The 19163-nt window shown below is 51.6% G+C and overlaps 1 protein-coding gene across 2 annotated transcripts; it reads right to left on the bottom strand.

Moving 5' to 3' along the window:
* Window positions 1–5: 5 nt before the first annotated feature.
* Window positions 6–18764, bottom strand: MAP4K1 (mitogen-activated protein kinase kinase kinase kinase 1). 2 transcript variants are annotated; one of them, XM_036345701.1, is made up of 31 exons: window positions 18551–18764; window positions 18324–18381; window positions 18116–18206; window positions 17034–17098; window positions 15499–15554; window positions 15370–15417; window positions 15188–15230; window positions 15032–15104; window positions 14465–14596; window positions 13994–14056; window positions 13816–13897; window positions 13242–13358; window positions 12924–13002; window positions 12369–12427; window positions 12087–12130; window positions 11961–12005; window positions 10653–10695; window positions 10068–10230; window positions 9907–9989; window positions 9457–9541; window positions 8485–8561; window positions 8334–8394; window positions 7188–7296; window positions 7047–7105; window positions 6753–6856; window positions 6053–6224; window positions 5699–5761; window positions 5487–5576; window positions 5335–5405; window positions 4619–4674; window positions 6–183 (listed from the first exon to the last, which is right to left on the bottom strand). In XM_036345701.1, exons 1-31 carry the CDS (start codon window positions 18647–18649, stop codon window positions 114–116), a joined length of 2460 nt encoding a protein of 819 aa, XP_036201594.1. In that variant the 5' UTR covers window positions 18650–18764; the 3' UTR covers window positions 6–113. The 2 variants fall into 2 exon arrangements, with proteins under 2 accessions (XP_036201594.1, XP_036201593.1); XM_036345700.1 differs by having other exon boundaries at window positions 6053–6227; window positions 18551–18759.
* Between the last annotated feature and the right edge of the window lie 399 nt (window positions 18765–19163).

Here is a 19163-nt window from a genome sequence, read left to right as displayed (position 1 = left end):
TGACAGCAGAGGCTGAAGTCATGTTTATTGGGGTAAAGGAGCATGTCATGACCACTAATGAGTGTCTGTTGGGAAGGAGGGTGCAGGGAATGGTTCCTAACACCCCCAGGGACTCATTCCTGAATGTAGAGGTTGCTGGGAGCAGTAGGATCATCTGCTGGGCGTGTCTCCACCACCACAGGCCTGGGGAAGAGAGAAGTCAGTTCAGGCATTTGTTTTGTTTTTTTGTGTTGATGTTATTTTAATTCTCACCCGAGGATATTTTTCCATTGATTTTTTTTTTTTAGAGAGAGTGGAAGAGAGAGGGAAAGACAGAGAGAATTACTGATTTGAGAGAAACACATCGATTGGCTGCCTTCTGCACATGCCCGACGAGGGCCTGGGCTGGGAAGTAGCCTGCAACCGAGATATATGCCCTTGACCAGAATTGAACCTGGGACCCTTTGGTCTGCAAGCCAATGCTCTATCCATTGAGCCAAACCGGCTGGGGCACGGCATTTGTTCGTTCATTCATTCATTCACAGAGAAATTAATAGAGGCTGTGCCTGCATAATGATGGCCGGTAGCAGTGAACGAGCAGACATGGTCCCTGAACTCGGGGAGATTAATTTAGAGCAGGAGACCAACATGAATCAGGGAATTACATGAGTGCAAAGAAGCATGGCACACAGCAGGGATACCTAGCCCAGGGGTCAGCCAAGGTGCCTCCAAAGAATGGATAGGGGATCCTATCCAAAGCTTAGGAGGGAACTTGGTGAAAAGACAGGGAAGAGTGTTCTGGAGAGAGAGCCTGTGCAAAGGCCTTGTGGTGGAGAGGGCCTGGGGGTTGGCTGCAGAAGTCATGGTCTTGTGGGCTGTGGCCAGAACTGGGTATTTATCTTGAAGCCACAGGAGGATTTTATTTTTTATTTTATTTTTTAAAATATATTTTTATTGATTTCAGAGAGGAAGGGAGAGGGAGAGAGAAACAGAAACATCAATGGTGAGAGAATCACTGATCTGCTGCTTCCTGCACACCCACCACTGGGGATCGAGCCCACATCCCGAGCATGTGCCTTTGACTGGAATTGAACCTGGGACCTTTCAGTCCACAGGCCGACACTCTATCCACTGAGCCCAAGTGGCTAGGGTGTCACAGGAGGGTTTTAGACAGGGGGAGTGACAAATTCATGTTTGGAAATTAAAAGACCCCTCAGGCATGTCAAAAACGTCACAGAAGATCTTTGAAGAGGCTCTCACTGGCTACATCTGAGAGTATCTGTACCTTAAAATAAATGATAATCTCTAGCCCTAACCGGTTTGGCTCAGTGGATAGAGCATCGGCCTACAGATGCAAGGGTCCCAGGTTCGATTCCAGTCAAGGGCATGTACCTTGGTTGCGGGCACATCCCCAGGGGTGTGTGTGCAGGAGGCAGCTGATCAATGTTTCTAACTCTCTATCCCTCTCCCTTCCTCTCCGTAAAAAATCAATAAAATATATTTTTTTAAAAAAATGATAATCTCTATATATAAAAGACTAAGTGACCGAATGACTGAACGACCAGTCAACCAGTCACTATGATGCACACTGACCACCAGGGGGCAGATGCTCAACATAGGAGCTGCCCCCTGGTGGTCAGTGCATTCCCACAGCCAACCTCCCATGGCTGGCCAACCTCCCACGTCCCTCCCTGGCCCTGATCATGCACTGGTGGGGTCCTTCGGCCTGGCCTGTGCCCTCTCAAAATCTGGGACCCCTCAAGAGATCTTGGAGATCTGGCTTCAGCCTGATCCTGTAGGCCAGGCGGAGGGACCCCACTGGTGCATGAATTTGTGCACCAGGCCTCTAGTCCATAGAATAAAATGGAAATCCATGAGACTATGCTGCAATACATACAAACATACACATAAATAGCAGAGAAGGGACAGCTTTTCCCTACAGTAGAATTCCAACTAAGTATAGAAGGAATCTCCTGGCCAGTGTGGCTCAGTTGGTTGTCCCATGCACCTAAAGGTGGATTGCTGGTCAAGGCATGTGCCTGGGTTTCTGGCTCAATTCCCAGGAGTGTGCTTATAGGAGACAACCAATCCATGTATTGCTCTCACATCGATGTTTCTCTCTCTCTCTCTCCCTCTCTCTCAAAAAAATCAATTAAAAAATCTTTAAAAAAAATAAATGTAGACAGAATGATAGAAATAGACAAATCACCAGTTAGTAACCATCCTAATAATATATTCAGGCAAAAATCATCTATAGTCCTGCCCGGATAGCTCAGTTGGTTAGAGTGTCATCCTGGTAGGCCAAGGTTGAAGGTTCAATCTCTGGTCAGGGCACATATAAGAAGCAATCAATGGCCCAGCTGTGGTGGCTCAGTGGTTGAGCATCGACCTATGAACCAAAAGGTCATGGTTCAATTCCTGGTCAGGGCACATGCCTGGGTTGCAGGCTCAATCCCCAGTGGAGGACATGCAGGAGGCAGCCAATCAATGATTCTCTCTCATCATTAATGTTTCTTTCTCTCCCTCTCCCTTCCTCTCTGAAATCAATTAAAAAATATTTTTTTTTAAAAAAAGAGGCAACCAATGAATGCACAAGTGGAACAACAAATCGCTGTCTCCCTCTTCCTCTAAAATCAATAAATAAAACTTTAAAAAAATCAATAGCTGCTAAAACTAGTCAATGAAAGTCTTAATAAGAAAGAGTATATTTACACAGTCTCAACACATCACCCAAAAAGATAAAGTAGTCTCTCCTCCCCCCATCCACAGTTTTGCTTTCCAAGGTCTGTTACCCGAGGTCAACAGCAGTCCAAAAAAATTAAATGGAAAATTCCAGAAATAAACAATTCATATGTTTTAAATTGCATGTTGTTCTAAGTAGCATGATTTAATCTGGTGCTGTACCACTCTGTCCTACCCAAAGTGGGTCATCTCTCTCTGTCTAGCTTACCCAAGTTGTATTTGCTAGCCTGCCATCAGTCACTTAGCCATCTCAGTTATCAGATCGACTGTTTTGGTATCTCAGTGCTTATGTTCAAAGAACCCTTACAGTAGCCTAATGCTACATCACAATGCTTACATCATTCACCTCACTTCTTCCCATCACATAGGCATTGTATCATCTCATATCATCATGAGAAAAAGGCTGAGTACAGTACAAGATATTTTGAGAGAGACCACATTCACATTATTTTTATTATTCTATATTATGGTAATTGTTCTAGTTTATTAATTATTGTTGTTATCTCTTACTGTGCCTAATTTATAAATTAAACTTTGTTATAGGAATGTGTGTATAGGAAAAAACATAATACATATAGGGCTCAGTACATATCCACAGTTTCAGGACTGAGGGTCTTGGAACATATCCCCACAGGTAATGGGGTGGGGGACTTCTGTACTTATTAACAGAAAGGGAAAAAAAGAGTAACTTGATAGTGGAAAAATGTGGCTGACTGTACACCTTAACCAAATGATCAAAGATAACATCATCAGTCATAAGACAAACTGACATGTGCCTCCTGATATGACGCCGTGAGACAGGCACACCATCACTTCAGTGATACTGAGGGACATTCTGTAAAACAATTTTCCTGCACTCTTTTCAAAAGCATCAATCAAGATCATGAAAAACAAAGGAAGTCTGAAGAACTAACTGTTCCAGGCTAAAGACTAAAGAAACATGATTCCTGCCCTGTCCAGTGTTTCTCAGTGGTTAGAGCGTCAGCCTGAGTCCCGAAGGCTCGCAGGTTTGACTCTGGATCCTTGAAGGGCACATACCTGGGTTTCAGGTTTGATCCCAGACCCCTTTGGACATGTGCTGGAGGCAACCAATCTATGTGTCTCTCTGACATCAATGTTTGTTTCTCTCTCTCCCTCCCTCTGTCCTTTCCACTCTCTAAAAAATCTCTGGGGCCCTAGCTGGTGTTGCTCAGTGGATAGAGCGTCAGCCTGCAGACTGAAGGGTCCTGGGTTCAATTCTGATCAAGGGCACAGCCTGAGTTGCGGGCTCGGTCCCCAGTGGGGGGCATGCAGGAGGCAACCAATCCATCATTCTCTCTCCTCATTGATGTTTCTATCTTTCTCTCCCTCTCTGAAATCAATAAAAAAATATATATTTTAAAAATCTATGGGAAAAATATCCTCAGGTGGGATTAACAAAAAAAAAAAAAAAAAAAAAAAGAAAAAGAAAAGAAAAGAAAGAAGACTCCTAAATAATGCAACTCATCATCCTGGATTGTATTCGGGACCCCCCCCCCCCAATAGTATTATTTTTTGGTTATTAGGAATATCACTGGTACAACTAGTGAGACTTTAATGGGTGTGTGGATTAGAAGGTAGTGATGTCTCCATATTTTCTTGATTTTGAAGGCTGCATTGTGGTTTGTAAGCGCAGGTCCTTGCTTGATTTAGTAAACACACACTGAAGAATTTATGGGTAAATAGGCACCACGTCTGCAAGTTACACCCTCATAGTCAGGCAAAAATTAATGGACTATTGGGGGGAAGAGATGGAAACAGGGACCAGGGGAGAGAATGTCTAGGCTAAAGATTCAGGTGGCCAAGAACACCTCAGGATGCCCTCTCCACATCAGAAGCTCCCCTCCCAGGTCCTCTAACCCCTTCCCCAAGTCCATACCTGGGGGAGCCAAGCAGACGGAAGGTGAGGGTGGGGTCTCTCAGCTCCTGAAGCAGCTGGGGGAGAAGATGTGTGTCAGTATCTAGAATACTCCTCCCTCTCCCTTAAAGAAAACAGGAGGGAGTTCTCTGAACTCCCAGCCTCAGATCCACAAATAATCGTTCTTGCTAATATCACTCACCAGTTGTGTGACCTCAAGCAAGTTACTTAACCTCTCTGTGCCTCAGATTACTAACCTGTGAAATCACAGTTCCTACCTGATAAGTGATCATGAAGATTAAATAAAACACAAACATGTATGGGCAGGTTCTGACACACAGTGGTCTATGAGTTAAGCACCATTTTTGCCCCATCTTCCAAATGAGGAAAGGCACAGGAAGGTTAAGTCATTTGCCTAAGGTGACTCAGCTCGATTCCAACCCAGGCAGTCTGGTCCATACTCCTAACCACCCATATATCTCCACAGTGACCCCTATTTTATAGTTGGGACGCTGAGGCTAAGAGAGAAGCAAAGTCCTTTGCACAAGGTCACACATGGCCTGGGATGAGCTCTGGACACAGAGACCCTGGGGTAGAGCCGGGAACCAGTCTGAACTGAGCCTGGAGGACGCTTCTCCTCAGGACTGCACACCTGACTCGGATCCCCTGGTCCATCTCGTGAGTGAGGTGAGTGAGAGAGGAGGTAAGGCTGTGGGGCTTGGGATGGAGACGCTTACCTGGTCAGAGCCCAGAGCCCACACCTGCACTCCGTGCTTCCAGAAGGCCTGGAGCCGCCCTCCGACCATCGCTGGGAGGAAAGAGTGCCTGTTACTCTTGGGTATCACTTGAGCCTCCACGCTGGACCCCGGACTTCCCAACCTCCACGTACCCACAGCCTCCACAGCTTCCGTCATGGGGATCTCCGGGGTTCGAAGCCCCCTGACTGGGGCTCCCTCTGCAGTCACCAGCTTCAGGGACCCTAGAAGGGATAAAAAGAGAGCTTTAAGGGCGGGGCGTGGAAGGCTAGTTGCCGAGGAACTGGACAGTAAGTTCAGCGTGAGGAGCAAACAAGACGGGGGCCAGGAGAAAGGGGGCCCTTACCGTCCATCAACACCATAACTTTGTCTTCCTCCACCTGGGTCACCTGGACTGGTCCCTTGTGCTCTGTCGGAGAGGTGGAGGTTCGCGGGCCCATTCGTGGCACCCGCCTCTCCTTAGACCCGCTCCGTTTCCACGCAAGCAGGCTGAACCCGCTCCAGAGCGGCCCGGCGCGGTCCTCCGTCTCCCCCGCGGCGTCTACCGCCTTCCTCCCGCGCCCCGCGCCCCGCGCCCCGCGCCCCGCGCCCCGCGCCCCGCGCCCCGCGCCCCGCCGGGCTCCGTCCCCTTCCCAGCCGGGCGGGCTCTGTAAGCCCCGCCGCCCCGGCCGCCCGCCCCGCCCCGCCCCGCCCCGCTCACTGGTGCTCATCTCGCCCAGCCAGCAGGACAGCGCGCCGAAGCGCACGGTGTGGAAGAGCACGGACTTCGGCGGCCGCCCCGGGCTCACGCCGATGCACACGGCGGGCAGCTCGGAGCCCGGCCCCGTCAGCAGCGCGAACACGGGCAAGGGCGTGGGCAGCGGGAACAGCACCTGCTGCGGGGCGCGGGGGAACGGGCTCAGAGGAGGCGTGTGGCGGGGGGCGAGGGGGGGGCCTTGAAGGACATGGGGCTGTCTTGGGAGGTGCCAAATCTAGAAATGTCAGGGGGCGAGGTCTCAGGGGGTTCGGTGGTGCCTCCTTAGAAATGGATGGATGTACTCTCAGGTCGTCGTGGCTTCCGCTTGGGGGCGTGGTGCTCTGGTGACAGAAAGACGGGGTCCCCCACCCCACCCACCCCCAGGAGCGTGGCCTCAAAGGCAGCGAAGTCTCAGAGGTTCCAAGGACCTGCACGGGGTCCCCTGAGGGCAGAGGTGGGGAAGGGCACTGGGCCTGAAGTATAATGAGGCCAGGGGTGAGGGGCAGAATTTAAGGATAGGAAGCCCTCAGAAGGAGACACTCGCACCCGGACCCACGGCAGGCAGGCCGATGGGCAGAACCTTGGGGGAGACTGGGACGAGGCCTTGAGTGGAAATGGGGTTTCATGGAAGTCTCCGCAGAAGCCAGCCTCTACGGCTCCCTACCCGGATCAGCAGGAACTTGTTCATGGGCTGGTACCACTGAAGCAGGACCACAGAGGTCTCCAATGCCCCACACAGGAAGGGGCCCCCGGAGCTGGAGCCCTCCGCTGTGGGGGAGGGTAAGGACATGATAGAGTCCATCTTCTCCCCGCTTTTCCGCTCCCCGAAAGGCCACACATTTTTTCCAGGCTCTGGACAGCCTGCCTTAACTCTGCAAACCCCTAGGGTGTGTGCGGGCCCCAACCCCGCCCCTGGCCGAGTCCAGCCCCTCCCTGCCCCTCAGGGGTTTTCTCTCACCCACACAGCACGCTTGGCAGCCTTTGGTGTCCTGGATCTTGGTGGAGACCATGTTTTTCCTGCAGAAGAAGGTATGTGGGAATGGAAGGTAGGCAGGGAGGGGGGATTATGGGGGTCTGAGGTGCCACTGGGGGCTCGTACCTTGCGAGTAGCCGGTGAGGACTAATGTGAGAGATGGGGCTTCCTGCTCTGGTCTCTTTCCTTTCCAGCAGGCCCAGGATGCTATGAGAATACAGGTGGGGGGTCTTTCCTGCAGTGGGTGTATACACAGGAAGCAGGCAGTTACAGGACACTGGACATTCCCACCTTTCCGGAGTGGGGAAGGGGCTCTCGCCCCATCACGTTCTCTGAAATTCACAAACCTTGAAGCCTTAAGCACTTTTCACCTAACATGTGTTTTTTTTTTTACATATATTTTTTATTGATTTCAGAGAGGAAGGGAGAAGAGAGAGACACACATCAATGACGAGAGAGAATCATTGATTGGCTGCCTCCTGCACACCCCACACAGGGGATTGAGCCAGCAACCAGAGTATGTACCCTGACCGAGAATTGAACCATGACCTCCTGGTTCATAGGTTGATGCTCAACCACTGAGCTATGCGAGCAGGGCTCACCTAGCATGTTTTAAACACCCACTATAAGTCAGGCACTGTGTTGGCATTGGTAACAGTGACAAGTAAAAGAAATACGTTCCTTGCCCTTTGGTGCTTGTAGTCACATAAGAACTATGGACACTTAACTAGCCAGATGAAGTTATACACATTGCAAAGTTTAAGAAGAAACCTATCTAGAAACTTTTAAGTTTATCATCACAGATATTAATTAGCTCATGAATCCTATTTGGTTTGGAGATTCCCCACAAATTAGAAATTATTTTACACAAAGTGTTTATAAAACAATGACAGCCCACAAATTAGAAATTCTTTACACAAAGTGTTTATAAAATTAAAACAAATTTTAATCTATAACTTGCTCACTCTATTTTAGTAGTGTGGGCTAAGTTCTAATTGTCCTCTGAACATCAAAGAACGGTAAAGACTAACTTATTGTAGAAATTCCCTCAAAACTGACTTGAGAGGTGGGGACTGGGAGATGGGCAAACAGACTCAGGGAGCAGATGTCTCCTGCCCCAAGTGAGAGTGACTGGGATTGAACCTCAGGCTCTGTGAAGGGGAGTCTAGGCTTTTATCAGCTGTGCCCGTCTACCTCCCAACCCACTGACACTCAACCCCTTAGCTTCTGATCCCACCCTTCCCATTACCCCCCGATCCCTGATAGCCAGACCTGAGAGAGACATGAGGACATTGTTGATGGAGTACACCCAGGTCGTCCGGCTAGGAAAGAGCTGCAGAGAGTGGGGGAGACGCTCCTGTTGGACCTCAGCCATCCCCAGCTCCAGCCCCGCCCGCAGCCCACCCTGGGAGCTGTCCTTCACCATCTCCAGCGTGGCCTCCTGATCATTCCGGTTCAAGATGAAAATGCCTTCCTCTGCCCCTAGGATCAGGTGCTGATCTTGGGGGAAAGACACAAGGACACTGGGACCTGCCTTATCCTGGGGGACCTCCCAAACCCCACCTGTCTGATCCCAAACACTGGCACCTGTTTCCCAGCCCTGACCCTCAGCTCTCTAACTCTCACCCCCACATCAATACTCCCGGCCTGTCCCCAAATCTGAACTGAAACCCCGATCCGATCCCTCTAACTGGTCTCATTCACACCTTCCTCTGACTTCCCACATTCTGGTGGTTCTCCCATCTCTGCCCCACAAATCCTGACCCTCTGTCCCCTCAGTGCTGACCAAACATTAGACATGCCTCTCCAAACAGCCTTCTAAATTCTGTTCCTCTTTTTTTCCTCCCTAGTTCTGGTCCCTGAAGGCTAATCCTGTCTCAGCTTTGATCCTCAAACTCAGGCCCTCTTAAATATAATATGGCTTTTTCTGTTCTGCGTGACACTCCCCAAACTCAATGCTTTTTCTTTAACCTCTCACTGACCTTGTCTCTACATCTTTGATCCCCAAACTCTATCCCTTTCTGCTATAATCTAATCCCCAAAACTCCTAATCCCAAAATGCTGATCTTAGTCTCTTTACCATTAGTCTCCAACTGAGGTTAATGGAGTTAATGGGGTCCAACTGTCCCCCATCTTGTATCCCAAACTTTGACCTTTCTGCTGTATCTAATACTCATGGTCCCCAACCCCTAATACTGCTAGTTTTCGCTCTCAAACTCATCTTTAAGCCAACCATCTTTGATCCCCAAATCCCACTGTAGCTCCAGGCTCTGTCTCTGCCTCAGCTTGGCCACTCTGCACCCTATTAAGACCCTCCCTGGTCCCTGACTTTGTACCTTCCATTATGGTCCCTCCCCATCCCGCCATGTTCCCTGTTACCCTCCTGAATGCCCACCCTTGGTGGAGGGGTGTGTCCAGGCGGCTGTGCTGTGGATCCGGAGGGGGCAGCCATTGAACAACTTTACAAGAAGGGCACATCCCTGGGCAGGTCATGGGGAGCAGAGCAGGAGATCCAGCAAAAAGAAGGAGTGGACAGAAAGTGCAATGGTTAAAGCTCTGGAGCAAGAGTGCCAGGGTTCAGATTCTGCCTCTCTGCCTCTCCAAAGGTTTATGACCTTGGCAGGCTACAGAACCCTCTCTACCTCAGTTTCCCCTCTGTGAAATGGGAGACAATATCTACCTCTATCTGTTAAGGTTTACACCATGTAAAGACATGAGGTCAGTATCTGGCACAGAGGAACTGCTCCACAAATGTCACATATCATTATTAGTCTTCCCACCCCCACCCCACCCAGCATCCCCAGGCCCATCTAGAGGTGTGAGTCCTCAGCATAGCTGTCCTCACCTTTCTCTTCATCTTTTCCTTCTTGGGGGGCAACAGTGGGGGCTGGTCAGACTGCTGAGGGGTTGGGTTCCAGAGTGAGGGCTCTGAGACAGGATGGGAAATAATCAGTCCCCAAAGCTCCCCCACCCCTACCCACCTCCCACCCTATCCTGCCCTGTTACCTGAATGGGCAGTTAGATGGGGACTCCTGGTGGCTGGGGGAGGTCCAACATGGGGGGTGCGTGGGGGAGGCCCACTGGCACACCGGACCAGCACCCCCGGGCTCAGCTGCCCCTCCTCCCCAGGTCCCCCCGAACCCTCATCCGATGGAGAACGGAACTTGGGCTTTGGAGACAGAAAAGTGGGGCAGGTAGTATATTAGATGATCTCAAAGAGAGAGGGCACCCTGCCATCCCAACCCTGCCTAGGCTACAATGGAAATGTGGTCATAGCTCTGACCCTTCCCACAACTTCCTACCACCACTCCAACTTTCCCCTCCATCCCCACCCCATCAATACACTCCAGCAACTAAAGGATTAATGCTGGGTAACCAGCTACTGACCAGTGTCCATCAGGCTAAATATTTTGAGGCACACCTGTGGATTCATGAATGCCACTCCCATACCCCAATATGCTCATTGTCCCATCTCCCAGATTTCAAAGGACCTGGTGTCCCAGGCTACAGCCCTAGAATGCCCGGTATCCCAGCATCTAAGGACTCTAACCTCCTGGCCCCCAGCCCCCCAGCTCTTGACTAAGACCTTACCTTGGGGGGTAGTGGAGGAGGTGTGTCCTCTGAAGGGGTAGGGCTGAAACACAAAGACAGGGTAAGCAGGTAGGAGTGTGGGAAACAAGGATGGAGTGGTTTGGGGCTGCATGTCTGAGGTCAGAAGGGTCAGGGGTGACTCGGTCTGTGATGGAGCTGAGGACTAAAGGACTAATTAATAATCATGATGACAGCCCAGCCTGTGTGGCTCAGTGGTTGAGCACTGACCTATGAACCAGGAGGTCATGGTTTGATTCCAGTCAGGGCACATGCCCGGGTTGTGAGTTCAATCCCCAGTAGGGGATGTGCAGGAGACAGCCGATCAATGATTCTCTCTCATTGATGTTTCTATATCTCTGTCTCCTCTCCCTTCCTCTCTGAAATCAATATATATATATACATATATATACATATATATATGTATATATGTATATATACACACACACATATATATATATATATATTTTAAATAATAATCATGATGACAATAACAACAGCAACTTTGGAGATCAAGTGCTGACAAGGCATCAAGTCTAAATCTTCATAGCCACCTACGACACAGATCATCTGAGCTCCTGGGGGTTAGGTTTCCACATGGTTCCTAGTGCCACATGTGAGCCCATTACAGACATGATGGGAGCCCTGAGGCTGACACTGGGCCTGTGGGCTGGGAGCTGATGGCTGGGGTTGAGGTTGGGATCTGGGGCCCAGGGTCTAGTCTAACATGGGGAAAATTCCCAGGGGCCAAGGTCCAGTCAGGTTTTGTGAGATGAGGAAAGATGAAGGCCTGTGGTTGAGGGTTGGGGCTGCAGTTGAAATCTGGAGGTTGGAGCAACGTCTGGGAGGAGCTGGGGGCTGGGAGGTGGCAGAGGGTCCAGGGCTGAGCCGGATAGATGGGGAAAGAGCCCAGGCTGGAGCAGGACATTCTGGAAGGAACTGGGGTTGAGGGCAGGCGATGGCTGAAGTTGGGAGTCAGATCAAAAGTCCTATAAAAAGTTGGAAGGAAGGTGGGCTTGGGAGTCAAGGGTCTGAGGTGAAGGAAGTTGAAGGGCTGAGTTTGGGTGGGGCTAGGGAGAGATAGAAACATCAATGAAGGAGAGTGGGGGCCGGGCTGGGAGTCAGGTTGGGGTCATAGGTTGGGAGTGAAGGAAGGTAGAGGCTCCACTGAGGGCCCAGTCAGGGGTCAGGGGTGAGTGGCGGAAAGAAAGTAGGGGCTGAGGTAGGGGTCAAAGTAGAAACAAGGCAGGGGCTGCAGGAAGGCAGGGGCTGGGTGAGGGCCTGAGGAGCTGAGGGCCCAGCCTCTCTTACATGTCCACGTCATCGTAGTCATCATCAGACTCCGACAGGTGCCTCCTGAGGAGTGACAGGCATAAGCCTCAGGTAGTTCCCACATATATCCTAACCCCCTCCCCTCCCAGCCTTAGGGTCCCTGACCTAGGACTGCTGCTCCTGAAGTCTTCAGGGGGCTGTAAGAGAGCCTGTGGAATAGTAAAGGGTCAGCAGTAGCCTAGGTCAGTGGTCGGCAAACTGCCGCTCGCGAGCCACATGTGGCTCTTTGGCCCCTTGAGTGTGGCTCTTCCACAAAATACCGACTTCTGTGCATGGGCCACGAAGTTTCAACCGCACTGTACATGCACGCCCGCAGTTTGCCGACCACTGGCCTAGGTGAAAGGGAGGGTGTTTGGGGCCAGACAGATGGGGGAAGGGGCATCTCACAGTGTCAGCTGCAGGTCTGGACTCCATTGCTCTGAGCTTCCTGAATTCCATGTGCCGTCCTGGAAGTTGGGGGTGGGAGGTGAGGTAACACACAGTGAGCTGGGGAGATGGATTCAGAAATAGACTAAAATTGTGGAGTTTGGGGTCGGCACCTTGGGATTGGAGCTGTTACTTAAAGGAAAGTATCTTGGTTTGCAGGGGTCTCACTTGGGTATCAAGGTTTGGGATTAGGGAGACAGGGGCTAAGGTAGTGATAGAGTGTTCCATTTCAGGTTCCACTGGGTATCAGGGTCTGCCATATTTCTGAGGTCTCTTTGGGAGTCAGGGTGGTAATGGGAAGGCTGAAGGGGTCTGTTTGCAGGTCAGAGCAGTGGGGCCTCTAGAGTCACCTTGTAGGTCAGGTAGTAATGAGGTTCTCTGGGGTCTCTTGTGAGTGAGAGGGTGATGGGGTCTCTGAGGGTCTGTTTGGAAGTGATGAGTGATGTAGGAGTGAAGGGGGTCTCTTGGATCTATTACAGGGTCAAGTGTTCCCAAGTTTGAGGCCTCTCTACTCACGACAACAATCTGCATCTGGAATCCCCAGCGAGCTGGATCGGTGGGTGGATTTGATCCGCCGAGGGATGGCAGGGGGTGGCTGGGCAGAGTGGCAGCTGTGTCAGGCCACTCCCTTCCAGCAGCCCCACCACCCTGTGGGCCCAGCCTGGAGCCCCTGACCCTCCCATAACCTCTGTGCCCCCAGCCCTGTGCCAAGCCCACCATCCTCCCTCCCATTTGTCCTTGCAAGAGCAGCAGCAGGAAGTCACTCCAGGCAGGCGGCCTGGCCTGAGCAAAGGCTGGGAGGTTCCAGGGCTTCTGTCTGCCAGGACCCCTCACCTCAGGCTCCTCATCTTCAGTCTCACCAACAGGAGTCCCCTTCCCTGGGTTCCTCAGTTTGTCAAGAAGATCCAGGATCAGGCCTCTATTTAGCCCTGGCTGGGATACCAGTTGATGCTGGGGGAGGAGAGGAGGGTGTCAGCAGGCAGACAGCTGGTGTGAAGGGAGAGGTTGGAACGGGGCTGGAGAGCCTGCCTAGGGGAACAGAGGGAGAAAGCAGGAAACTCTGGGAACTGGCAGAAGACCAGAGAATGCTGAGGTGTCTGAAGATACTAAAATAATTCAAGGATCCTGGTGTGGGGCTCAGAGAATTCCATTCCAGTGTGCACCCAGGAATGGGTGTTGAGGCTCTTGGAAATTTGTGAGTTTTAACAACTCAAGGTATCTTGGAAAAGGGTTTGGTTACAAGTTGGAGGGTCTTAGGGGGCATCGTGGGGGAATTCTGAAGGACTAGGGACTCTGAGAGGGCCATGGGGTTCTGTGGAACTAAACCATCAATGTTCTAGAGAGCCATGTGGCCCTGGGGAATTCTGGGGTGAGAGTCTGGGGAGGGTTTGGGGGAGGGGCGGTTTACACTGAGCATCTTGGTGGCGCTGGGTCGTTTCTTGGCGTTCTTGGTGAGGGAGACTTTAACAAAGTTGTGGAAGGCAGCAGACCTTGGAAGAAAGAAGCCAAGTTCTGGGGTGAGGGGACCAGAGACCCACCAGACCATCAACCCCGGCTCTGCCCTCCCTCTCATCACCTCATCCTACCATTTGCCTTTTTCCTTTAGCCGGGGAGGCTGATAGCCACTCTTGGTCATGAGGAAGAGAACTCTACAAGAATAAGGAGAGTACGTGGAGTTCAGACTCCCAGTGGGGGCCAGTGGGACCCTCAATAGCACTGAAGTCATCAGAGAGCAAGTGAGGGGCAGAATGAGAACGAGGCTTAGGTTTGACTATGCACTGGGTTGCCACTTCCAGGGGACACCACAGTTCACATTATAGAGCTATGGAGTCGCAGAGGGAGGCTCAAGATGGGGATCCCTGAGTTGGGGGTTCCTGGTGTGGAGGACTGAAGAAAAGGCTTTCTGAGTTGAGGGGATCCTTGGGGGTCTCAGACTGGGTTTGCAGGAAATGGAGGCTCTCCTATAGGGGAATCTTGATGCGGGGAAACAGGCTGGTGGGGGTGCTTAGAGTCAGGGCTGGGCCCTGGGGGGTGGGGGGGCAGTGACACCTGCTTACCTGAGAGGGTGCACATCAAAGAGTGGTGGCTGTAGCTCTGCTAGTTCTATGGCTGTGATGCCCAGAGACCAGATGTCACACAGCTCATTGTATCCCCCCTTCAGGGCAACGGCAGCCACTTCTGGAGCCATCCTGGGGGCAGAGACCCTCAAGAGCCAGGGGTGACATAAAGGAGGGGGAGGGGAGTGGGAGGAGTGGTGTGGGGAGCAGGGGGAGAAGAGATACAAAAAGAGAGAGGAGAATGGAAAATAGAGAGAACCAGGTGCAGAGAATCAAAGATGGAGAGAAAGAGACAGATGGGAAACAGACTGAGAGAGACAGAGTGAGAGAGATAGGAACAGAGACAGGGCCACACTAAGACAGATAGGGAGAGATCAGGATAAAAATCAACACAAACACTAACTAAAGGGAAAACTCAAGAGAGAGAGCTGAAGGGAAGATAGAATATTCAACAGAGCAAGGCAGAGGCTGGGAGAAGGAGCCAGAAGAGTCTCAGAGATGGGAATGGGGGGAGGGGGTACTGCTGCCCCTCACTCTACCCCTAGCTGCCTGCCAGGCACCCCTCACCAGTAAGGTGTCCCAATGAAAGAGAGGCGTCGAGCCAGCGTTGCCCCGATCTGAGCTGAGATACCAAAGTCAGCTGGAGGCAGAGGGAGAGACAGTGACCTAGGGTCCTCTCGGGCCCCTAGCCAGTCCACCTCCTTAACCCCCAGCCACACTTACCCAGTCTGACCTCCCCAGAGTCATTGATGAGGATGTTGGCTCCCTGGGGACAGAGGAGAGATTAGAGACCACCACCCCTAGCCTCTACCCCTTGGCTCTACAGCTCAATATCACCCTAAGCCCTCCAAATACCACTCCCATCTCCTGCCCCTCCCAAGGCCACCTTTTTGCCCCTAGACCACCTTAATGTCCCGGTGTATCTTCTTCTGTGAGTGCAGATAGGCCAGTCCCTGGGGAGGGGGGTAAACAAGGAGGCTGTGAGAGCCTGGGGGCTGGAGCAGGGACCTGCCCCCACCCAGGCCTCTCCTCACCTGGAGAACTTCTCGGCAGACATAGCTGATCTGGAGCTCTGACAGGGAGCCTGTCACTGCAAAGGTCACCCCAGCACAATGTTGTCTGGGAATTAGGAAACCTGGCCCAAGAGCTCCTGGTCCCCGCCCAAACTGGCTGAGGGGGTACCATGTGAGGAGTGGGATACAGGCACAGGATGAGACAAGTGGGAGGGGAGACCAATGGGTGGTCAGCAACAGAGAGAGGCAGCAGGGAACCAGAAACCAGATGGAGACAGAGATTCATTCAACAGACATTTACTGTGTGTTTACTGTGTGGCAGGTGCTGGGGACACAGCTGTGGATGAGAAACACAGATCCCTACCCTCACAGAGAGAGCATTCCAGCGGGGAAGGCCAACAGTAAACCAGATAAGGAGGTAAAATATACAGTACGCAAGATGCTAATAAATAATAAGAAAAAGCAAGAAAGAATGAACAGGAAACGTGTGGGAAGGCTACGACATTTTACTCAGGCTGGTCAACAAAGGCCACTCTGTGAAGGTGACAGGATGAAGATGTGAGCAGTCCTGCTTGGAGGGGGGACAAAAGCCAGTGCAGAGCTCGGAGGTGGGAGGTGCCTGGAAGGTCTAGAAAGCAGCAAAGTGAGTGGAGCCTCAGGGAGACGAGATGAGGCCGTTCAGCATGGGGTGCAGTGGTGTCAGACTGATGGGTCACGATGAGGAGCTTGGGATTTTCAGAGGGAAATGGAGGCTCTGGGAGGGCTCTGAGCAGGGGGTGATGGGACTTTGCAAAATGAGGAAAGGCAGAGAGACAGAGACAGACAGACAGACAGAGAAGCGGGAATAGATCCAAAGTGAGACAGAGAAAGAAAGATGGTCAGAGACCAAAAAGTGGGAAGACAGACATATTGAGAAAGAGAGACACAGAGTGGAGAGGGAGCAACAGAGAAAGGCAGACAGAGACCAGGTCTGACAGTCTTGCTGTCTGAGTCATTTCTTCTCTGTGGGCCTCAGTTTCCTCCCCGAGGACTTCTTAATGGAGTCCTTCCTTTTCTAACACTTGAGGTGTTGGCATGGAGGGAGACAGGGAGATGGTGAAAGAGAGAAGTGGGCATCAGAAGTCGAGAGGTGATCACAGGCTACTCCACCCTACCCTCAAATTCTCCAAGAGAAAAATAGACAAATAAATAAAAATAAAATAAAAAAATTCTCCAAGAGAGTGAAAGCAGGATGAGAGAATCACTCGTTCAATGAAAATGTGGGCACCTCCTATGAGCCAGAAATGCAGAAATACTCAAACACGAATAGACCTTGGTGAGAAAATGCAGGCACAGAGGAAGCTGGGAGAGGGAAGTAGAGGAGATCATTGCATGCAGACAGATTGGGGCTGTCAGGTCCTGGTGGGGAGGGCCCAGGGCCAAGGGCCCGGGGGGGGGGGGGCTCACTATGTAAAATATAGACCAGAATAAACAGTTACAGGACCCACAAACACAGACAGACAGGAGAGGTGGATTGGAGGGGCAGGGGCTGCCTGGGTCCCTTGCCCTGCTCTCACCTTGGTAGATGTCCTGAAGAGAACCAGCCCCACAGAATTCCATGCAGATCCAGAGCTTTTGCAGCCTACAACAGTTCAACAGTAGTAATAATAATAATAGCAGTGATAAATTATTATTTATTGGACAGCCCCTGGCTCATTGTCTTGTTCTGACATATTTGGGTTTTTTAATCTTCACCAGAGGGTATATTCACTGACTTTTACAGAGGGGGAAAAGGACATATATATATATATATATATATATATATAGAGAGAGAGAGAGAGAGAGAGAGAGAGAAAGAGAGAGAGAGAGAAAGAGGGAAACATTGATCAGTTGCCCCCACCACCACCACCACCACATGTGCCCTGACCCCTGGCCAGGGACTAAATCGCAACCCAGACATGTGTCCTGACCAGGAATTGCACCCATGACCAGTGCACGGGAGGATGCTCGAACCAATTGAGCCAAACCAGCCAGGGCTCTGATCTTTTAACGTAACAGCAGTCATCTCTAACTTTTCTTGCCCACAGAGTGAAATTATCCCACTTCCATTTTATAGATGGGGAAGTTGAGGCTCAAAGAGGAAATGTATGTTCAGATCAACTGGACTCAAACCCACGTCTTTGGCTCCTGACCTAGGGCACCCTCTGCTGTCCCATGCTAACGTAGGAGATAGGGTAGAGATCTCAGAGGTTGAGGAAGTTAAGGGGACACAGAGGCCCAGGATGCCAGGTCTGAGGGACAGAGTCATTATTGGGGCATCTGGGGTATTAATGTGGGGGGACAGGTAATTCAGGGGTTCATATTAAAAGAGGAGAGAGTGAAATTGGGGGAACCAAAGCACAGGATGAAAGGTTAGTTTTAGGGAACTTAGTTTCAGATTTGGTTACTATGAAGAGGTCGATTTGGGGACCCCTGGTCAGAAATGGGAGTTCTGAATGAAGGTTAGATTAGGGGGTGTTCCAGTGAGAAATGTAGAACTTTGGGCTGGGGATTAAGTTAGGGGTAACTCAGTTAAAAGGAGCGCCCAGGATAAGAGGGTAGGGGGTACCCTGGTCAGGAATGGGGGTCCTGGGATGGGGGCAGGTCTTAGGCTCATCACCAGAGGTAACTCCCGTGGTAGGCCACAATGTTGGCGTGCCGGCAAGTTTTCAAGATGAGGATTTCCTTCTGCAGTGTGGAAACATCATCATCTGCAAAGAGGCCCAGGAGAGAAAATCCCACTGCAGGGAAGGAGTATGCGGGCGAGCCCAGTGTACTAGGAAGTTGGGGTGGGGTGTGGGGAAGGATCTCTTGGGACCTCTCCTCACCAGGCTCCATCTTCACCATCTTCAATGCCACCAGGTCCCCCGTCACCTTGTCTCGAGCCTTGTAAAAGGGAAGTTGACAGTCAGGCCGTCTCCATTCCCCCGAATTCCTCTTCAGCATGCCTGAGCCAGCATCAAAGACTGGGGCCCTCTCTCATCCCCTCCCCTTCTTGGGCTTCACCACAAAGGCCACTGGTTGGAGGGTGATGGAGAAGGAAGGGGGTCCTCACCTTGAAGACTTCTCCATAGGTGCCACCACCCAGCCGCTGCAGCAGGTCGTAGTGGTCCCGAGGGTCCCTATTAAATATGTCGGGGTCCACGAGGTCCATTCCTGGGAGCCGGAGCTGGGCCTCCGCCCAGGGGCCAGCAGGGCCTCAGGGCTGGAGTGCTGGCACCTCCCTCCCTCCCCACACACCCTGCACCCGCCTTGCCTCCACCGGCTGTGGCCTCCCCCTTCCCCGCTCTCGTTTCCTGCCCCAGCGCAGGGCTGTGCAGCCAGCTCCACCCCCAGTCCCCTGGGCCCTGAGAGCCTGTTGGGACAGCTTGCCTTGGGACCCACGGGACCCCTCTCCACCTTCAGGGCCCTGGACAGAATGTAAATCAGATGCAAACTATCTTAAGTGTGTCCTGATGGGTACCTCGGCACCCCTTCCCCCATTCTGGGTGGTGGCTTAAAACCACAGTTGAACCTCTGCTGAGTGCTTGAGGGTTTGGCCACAACCCAGAGATGGCAGGTCTGCACAGGGAGCCGGAGCTGGGCCTGATCATTCAGTGTACATTACTGCTCACCTTGGGCACAGACATGCACTTAGTCGTGGACCCCCTGTGTGGTGTGCAGACCAA

The sequence above is a fragment of the Myotis myotis genome, unplaced genomic scaffold (assembly GCF_014108235.1).
Source record: "Myotis myotis isolate mMyoMyo1 unplaced genomic scaffold, mMyoMyo1.p scaffold_m19_p_19, whole genome shotgun sequence".
Taxonomy (NCBI): Eukaryota; Metazoa; Chordata; class Mammalia; order Chiroptera; family Vespertilionidae; genus Myotis; species Myotis myotis.
This window is presented reverse-complemented; position numbering and strand designations above follow the sequence as displayed.

Coding starts and splice junctions, on each gene's coding strand:
- MAP4K1 (XM_036345700.1), bottom strand. CDS start 18,649: ATGGACCTCGTGGACCCCGACATATTTAATAGGGACCCTCGGGACCAC. Junction 17,099..18,115: donor TACCACGGGAGTTACCTCTG/GTGATGAGCCTA, acceptor GAACTGTTGTAG/GCTGCAAAAGCTCTGGATCT. Junction 10,696..11,960: donor GACTACGATGACGTGGACAT/GTAAGAGAGGCT, acceptor TTTGTGTTTCAG/CCCTACCCCTTCAGAGGACA.